This window comes from Macaca mulatta, chromosome 6 (assembly GCF_049350105.2).
Source record: "Macaca mulatta isolate MMU2019108-1 chromosome 6, T2T-MMU8v2.0, whole genome shotgun sequence".
NCBI lineage: Eukaryota > Metazoa > Chordata > Mammalia > Primates > Cercopithecidae > Macaca > Macaca mulatta.
This window is the reverse complement of record NC_133411.1, coordinates 2462612-2469302: the sequence shown is the minus strand read 5'-3', so window position 1 is coordinate 2469302 and position 6691 is coordinate 2462612. Positions and strand designations below refer to the sequence as shown.

The 6691-nt window shown below is 54.2% G+C and overlaps 1 protein-coding gene across 1 annotated transcript; it reads right to left on the bottom strand.

Moving 5' to 3' along the window:
• Positions 1–4248: 4248 nt before the first annotated feature.
• On the bottom strand, positions 4249–6644 carry LOC100424869 (uncharacterized). Its single transcript, XM_015139704.3, has one exon. The coding sequence runs from the start codon at positions 5381–5383 to the stop codon at positions 4691–4693; it is 693 nt and encodes a 230-aa protein (XP_014995190.3). The 5' UTR covers positions 5384–6644; the 3' UTR covers positions 4249–4690.
• Between the last annotated feature and the right edge of the window lie 47 nt (positions 6645–6691).

The window sequence follows — 6691 nt, the reverse complement described above, 5'->3', positions numbered from 1 at the left end:
GGCACTCATCCCCTCCTCCCCACACAGAAGGACCAAGGCAACAAGTTAACAGTGACAATTTGACTGGAATGTCGAAGGCGGAGTGCTGGACTGCAGCAGAGGCCTTGAGACACACCTGTGGTGTTTGGAAGCCCAGGAGGCCTCTGCCGCCCACTCTTCCTCACCCACCAGTTTGACCTAGAAGCAAAGAGGGACTTCCTGTGGCAAGGAAAAGGTAAGCAGATCTCCGCCAGCTGCCACTGTGACAGCAAATGCTGACAGTCCTTGCTGCATGAGAACCCACAGTCCCTGCAAGCCCTGAGCCCAGTCGGGAGCACTGCAGGGAAGTCACACAGCAGCGTTGCCCCGATTAGAGGCACAAGGTGTGCACCTCCCAACCCACACCCAAACCATGAGCCAAGCTGCTATTGCATCTGGAGGGGCTCTGCCCTGGGGCCAGTACCATCTGTACCTCTCCAACGCTGGGGCTCCACCTTCACGCCACCAAGCCCACATGGGCGGCTGAACACCACAACCCCAGCTGCATGGAGCTTGGGCCCAGGCTCAGCTCTAGCTCTGGTCCTGCACAGCAGGGAAACCCATCCCCACAGCAGCTCTTCCAGCTGTCTGCCCCTCCCGCCTGCAGCAAACCCATCCTTGAGCCAGCCAAACAGCTGCAGGCCTTCTGAGGTAGGACCCGCCTGCCTCCAAGCAACTGATAGCAGGAGCTCAAGTCCTGATAAATCAGCCCCACAGCGCCCCCACCTGCAGGTACGCCCTGGCCTGCCCAATGGCTCTGTGTCTCCAATAAGGGCCTAAGAAAAAGTCCCACAGGCTGCCCCTGGCAATATACAAAAATTAGTAGCATTTCTATACACAAACAAAAAACTAGCTGAAAAAGAAATCAAGAAGGCAATCCTATTTCCAACAGCAACAAAAAATATAAAATATCTAGGGATAAATTTAACAAAAGAGGTGAAAGACCTCTACAAGGAAAACTACAAAACGCTGATGAAAGAAATTGAAGAGGGTATGAACAAATGAGTAGACATCTCATGCTTAAGGATCAGAAGAATTAATATTGTTAAAATGATTGTGCTACCAAAGGTAATCTACACATTTAATGCAATGCCTATCAAAATACCAATGGCATTCTTCATAGAAAAAGAAATAATATTAAAATTTGTATGGAACCACAAAAGACCCCAAATAGCCAAAGCCATTCTGAACAAAAAGAACAAAGCTGGAGGCATCACACTCCCAGACCTCAAAATACACTACAAAGCTACAGTAACCAAAACAGCATGGAACCGGTATAGAAACAGACACATGGACCAATGGAACAGAACAGAGGGCCCAGAAATTAATCCACTTTCTACAGTTAACCGATTTCCAACAAAGGTGCCAAGCAAACTCACTGCAGAAAGGACAGATTCTTCAATAAATTGTGCTGGGCAGTGGCTCACACCCATTACAGCTACTTGAGAGATGGGAGGATTGCTTGTGCCCAGGAGTTCAAGACCAGCCTGGGCAACATAGCAAGACCCCATCTCTACAAAAAGTTGAAAAATTAGCCAAGTGTCCTCTCTTCATGGCCTTCCCCACCACTCTTTGTCCAGGCTTTCTTAACATTAGTGACTCTATTTTGATTCTGACAACTTTCACAGCATGTATTTAGAGCAGCCGCTAGGTGTTCGTTCACAGAGGTGGCTGTGAGCAGTTCCTGGGATCATAACAAGAGTCCATTCTGCTTGGGGCTTACCACAAATGAAGTAAAGACAGGCCCATGGGGACAGGTTGGGCAGAGTGAGCCCCAGATGAGCAGGGCAGGAGAGGGGCCCGCACCCCAACAGAAATGTCAGGCGATCATCAGGTGATGGTCAAGCAGTTGTTAAACTGACTAAAATAATTATTGGTTGCAGCTGGTGCCAGGAAACGGCAGGCTCCCAATAGATAGAAAACACCTGAAGCTGGTGATGAGCTGCTTCCCGATAAGGTCTCAGGTGTTGGCATAGGTGGGAATTGAACAGTGAGAACACTTGGACACAGGGCGGGGAACCTCACACACCAGGGCCTGTCGTGGGGTGGGAGGGTTAACATTAGGAGAAATGCCTAATGTAAATGACGAGTTAATGGGTGCAGCAAACCAACATGACACATGCATACCTACGTAACAAACCTGAATGTTGTGCACACGTACCCTAGAACTTAAAAAAAAAAAATCTCAGGAGACCTCAGGTGAGTGAGGTCAAGCACGCGCACTACGAGGCAAAGTGGCAAAGTTTAACCAGTGTGTGACCTTCCCCTAGGAACTGGTAAGAGAAGACTGCCTCAAGAGGGCACCACACAACTCTAGTAAGCACACTGTGCCCGCGGCCCTCCCAAGTGCTGGCAGGCCACTGCGCATGCGGACAGCCCACCCCAAGGGAAGAATCAGGGGAGAAGGGATGCAGCCCCCCAGAAGCAAGCCAACATGTAAACCCCAAGTCAAAGGTCAAAACTGTGTACTTGGTCTCTCAAGATGCCCCCCGGCCCTCCTCCAAGTGTACTTTACTTCCTTTCATTCCTGCTCTAAAACTTCTTAATAAACGTTCACTCTTGCTCTGAAACTTACCTCAGTCTTGCACTCTGCCTTGTGCCCCCAGATGAATTACTTCCTCTGAGGAGGCAAAAGCTGAGTTGTTGCAGACTCATATGGATTTCTGCTGCTGACACCAGGAGATGGCGTTCTGGGCTCCCTGCGGCCCTGGAGAGTAGCAGCCTCCCCTCTTTCTCTAGGAGCCCCCTGACTAGGAAATGGCAGTAGGCACTCAGCTCGTTACATTCCATGCCATGGATACCTGTGTGTGCATGAGCCCCAGTCTCACGCAGGGCCCTAGGAATGAGCCACAGCCTCCCTCTGGTGTGAACGGTTAGCTTTTGGGGAACCCTAAGCAGATGCCCACATTCAACTGGCAAGATTCTCAAACACCAGCACACAAGCCAGCCCCGGAGGGCTGCTCATGCGCATGGTGGCACTTATCAATAACTTCTCAACGATGGAAAAATGCTCTTGGGTGGGCTAGAAAGTCCTGTAAGAGCTGTGTCCTTGCAAGAGGAGAGCCAGCAGCCAGGCACAGGGGTCACACCTTGGGCCTAGATGTCCCTGCCTCTGAGCTGCTAGAAAGCTCGCTGGTCTGCCACAGAACGCTTCCGCTTTGCCTCCAGGAAAAGGCCTTGTTATCTGCAAACTCCCAGAGACACCCATCGCAGGATACCCAGCTTTGCCTGAGGGCTCTTGTCCCTGCTTGCCTATAAGTATCTGCAGCTGGGACAGAATCTAATCCACATCAAAACTCAGTGTGAGACTTGCTTTCCTAGAACTACAACCCCAGGGGCAGGTGGTGTGGGCAGAGACAGAGTCCCACCCCGCCCGGTGGACACAACATCTGCTGAATGAGACCAAACATGGGTTTGTGGCCCTTCATCTATATATCCTGCAGATGTGCCGGGCGCAGCGGCTCACGCCTGTAATCCCAGCACTTTGGGAGGCCGAGGCGGGCGGATCACAAGGTCAGGAGATTGCAACCATCCTGGCTAACCCGGTGAAACCCCGTTTCTACTAAAAATACAAAAAATTAGCCAGGCGTGGTGGCGGGCGCCTGTAGTCCCAGCTACTTAGAAGGCTGAGGCAGGAGAACGGCGTGAACCCAGGAGGCGGAGCTTGCAGTGAGCTGAGATCATGCCACTGCACTCCAGCCTGGGCGACAGAGCGAGACTCCGTTTCAAAAAAAAAATCCTGCAGATGTTAAAATGCGTGGAAGAGAGAGAAACCCAGCGTCAATGAATACAGAGAGGCAGGAGATCCAAAATCTTCCTTCCCAGAAAAGCCTGGGTGTGAGGTCCCTGAGCTGAGCTGAGCCTGGGGGCGGGCTCCAGTCTGAGGACACCCCACAGCCCTCACAGCAGGGAGTATCCACATTCAGATGCCCTCCTCTTTCCCTCCACCCGCCTCCCAAGGCTGCACAGCAGCTATGGCCTGTAGGGAGAAGTGCGGTTTGCGGGTGCCATTCCTATTTCCTTTGTGTCTGACCACTGCCCGAGGGCCTCACAAAGGAACCAAATCTCTTGGAGCCTGCATTTCCTGTCATCCTGAGTGGCCATTGGAGTCCTCAATGAATAAGGACAGCAAGGGCCAGCTCTTCATGTGAGCTTTCTAGAACATTCCAGGCACTCCATGTACTAACACGTTCCTTGCTAGAGGGCCCTCAAATAATGGAATTGATAAAAGCATTTTAAAATGTTGATAAATTCTCTAACCATAGACTTGGAGCTCAGTGAGTACAAATGCAAGATGTGACTCCCCCAGGCCTAGAAAGAAAGCCGTAGCTTCGGGGATGTGGTAACCTTGGCTCTCCACGGGAGTGAGGCTAACAAAGTCAGCAGAACAGGGTCAAGCAGCTCCTGTTCCCCAAGCAGCCACAGCTGCCTGGCCTTCACTGCATCCAGCTGTGCAGTGGCCGAGAGGGTGCTGCGTGGGGACAGCGGGAGGAGAGGCCTTCAAGACCCAGGCCAGCTAAGCCTGGGGACATAGAAGCAGCCACCACACTCGGGGAGCGTTGAGGGGGACGCAGGAGTTTGAGGAGTTCTGCGGGGTGCTGAATGGGGTCCTCCTCTGGCGCTTTCTCAAGGGAGTTCTGCAATGATCCACATCCTTTCCAGGGACTTTCCGTCAAGTGCTGTCACATGCTGGCACAGCTGGCTGGCAGCCCAGCCTCTGGCGGTCAGAGTCGGGAGGCGACAGGTGCAAGGGTCCCCTTTCCTCATGTGGTTTCTCAACAGGGCACGGGGATGCCCACGAGTGTGCAAACATGTCCAGACCACTGCAGAACCCCGTCTGCTCAACGGGGCAGGGGGATGCCCACGAGTGTGCAAACATGTCCAGACCACTGCAGAACCCCGTCTGCTCAACAGGGCAGGGGGATGCCCACGAGTGTGCAAATCTGTCCAGACCACTGCAGAACCTCGTCTGCTCAGCTAAAGAGGCCCTTCCTCTGTGATCTTTCCCAAGATGGCAAATGTCCTGCACCACCAGCCACCCCTTCCGTTGGCCACTGTGGATGACACTAGGGATGGACACTGACCAAGAAGGTACCAACCTGATTCCAGCTCCTAGAGCTGGCCAGGTGCCTGACAGGAAAATGAGGCATCTGAGGAACACAGAGAGATGGGGGTAGGGTGGTAGGGAGAGGGAGATGAAGCCACACCCCAGAGGTCCTCGGTTTGTAGCTCTTTCCCGAGGCCTGGCTAGGTCCCTGCCTTGGATGCCATGAGACATCCACCCTGGATAGCCCGCCAGTCCCTTTATGTTTGACAGCTGGAGTTGGAATTTGCCTCCCGCAGACCACAGGACTACAGCCTTCATTCACATGTTGCACAGACTGTGGCAGGACCAGCACCCGCTGCCGGTGTGGGATGCTTGGCCCTGTAGGGGCCCCCAAAAGTGGCTGAAGAGCAAGGCGTGATGCCTCTTGGGCCACCCTGCAAACCGCTCACAAGCCCGTCGAGGAGGATGCATTTGATCAGGGTAACTGGAGGCAGCAGAGGGCTTTCCAAGGACAGGTTTGCCAAGAAGGGAGAACAGACTGAAGGGGGAAGGATAGAGGCACTGGGTGTAGTCAGACACCACTGCAGCGGTAGACGAAACTCGCGCAGTGAGAGGACTCTGTGGGGAGGGTAACTAGGTGCATGAGAGTGAGAAAAAAAGACTCGAATGGCTCCGAAGCTCCTGGCCCAGCTTCCAAGGGTTGGTGGCCCAGGACTGCCCCTGCACGCGGCCTCGGGTGCCTGCTCTGGACAGGCCTCCTTCTCCGGCCCAGTCTCGGCACCAATCATTGTCCCATCCGCCAGTCAGCCAAATCCTGAGTTCACCCCGGAGCCCAGCACTCTGATGCAATTGTCCCTGCTCCGAAAACCCTCAGCAATCTATTGGGTCTTCAGTAGCATCTACTCTTTCTAGAAATGCCGAACAAGGTTTTCGATTGTGGTGCGCTTGTGGTACGCGTGTGGCAGACACAGAAAATGAAACGACCTTCCAGAGAACTGGCCAAAGGGCAGGAGCCGCTCCAGTATCTGAAGGGCACGGACTAAGCGCTTCTCACGGAGTCGGGGAGGTCGTCGGCCCATTCACCGGCTGCCCGAGGGCCTCCCACTGGCCTCCCACGGCCGCCCTCCGAGGGGCCGCTGCTGACCTCGCCGTGCTGGGCACGCCTGGTTTTAGCGGGAAGCTGGGGGTCAGGTTCAAGGCTGTGAGGTGCCACTTCAGCCTGGGAATTTGAATTCTTCCTTCAAAAGCGCCTGTCCCCACAATGGGCTTGTACTGGGGAAAAAATCCACACACGGGATGAGGTGCTCAGCTTCTGTGAGAGTGAGGGTTCCGAGCATTTCGTTTTTCTTCCCTTTAGATTTTGACAGCCGTGGACTAAAACGGTTGCAGGCTCAGTGCTGGAATTCCCGTACCGCCTTCCACCAGGCTCCCCGACACGGCCCCCACTTGGTGGTCTGGCAGGCGTGGTCGGTTGGGGGCGGCGTCCCGGGAACCCCGAAGCCCTAGCCTTCCCCGGCGCCCCGCGAACACCCTCTGAGGCCCCAACAGCGGAGCTCCTGGGCCACTGGGAGGCACGTCTGGAGGGTGGCGCGGGCTGGTGACGTCACACACGCGCCGCATCCCGGA

What these genes read in the sequence shown, in the direction of transcription:
- LOC100424869 (XM_015139704.3), bottom strand. Translation starts at nt 5,383, where the DNA reads ATGAAGGCTGTAGTCCTGTGGTCTGCGGGAGGCAAATTCCAACTCCAG.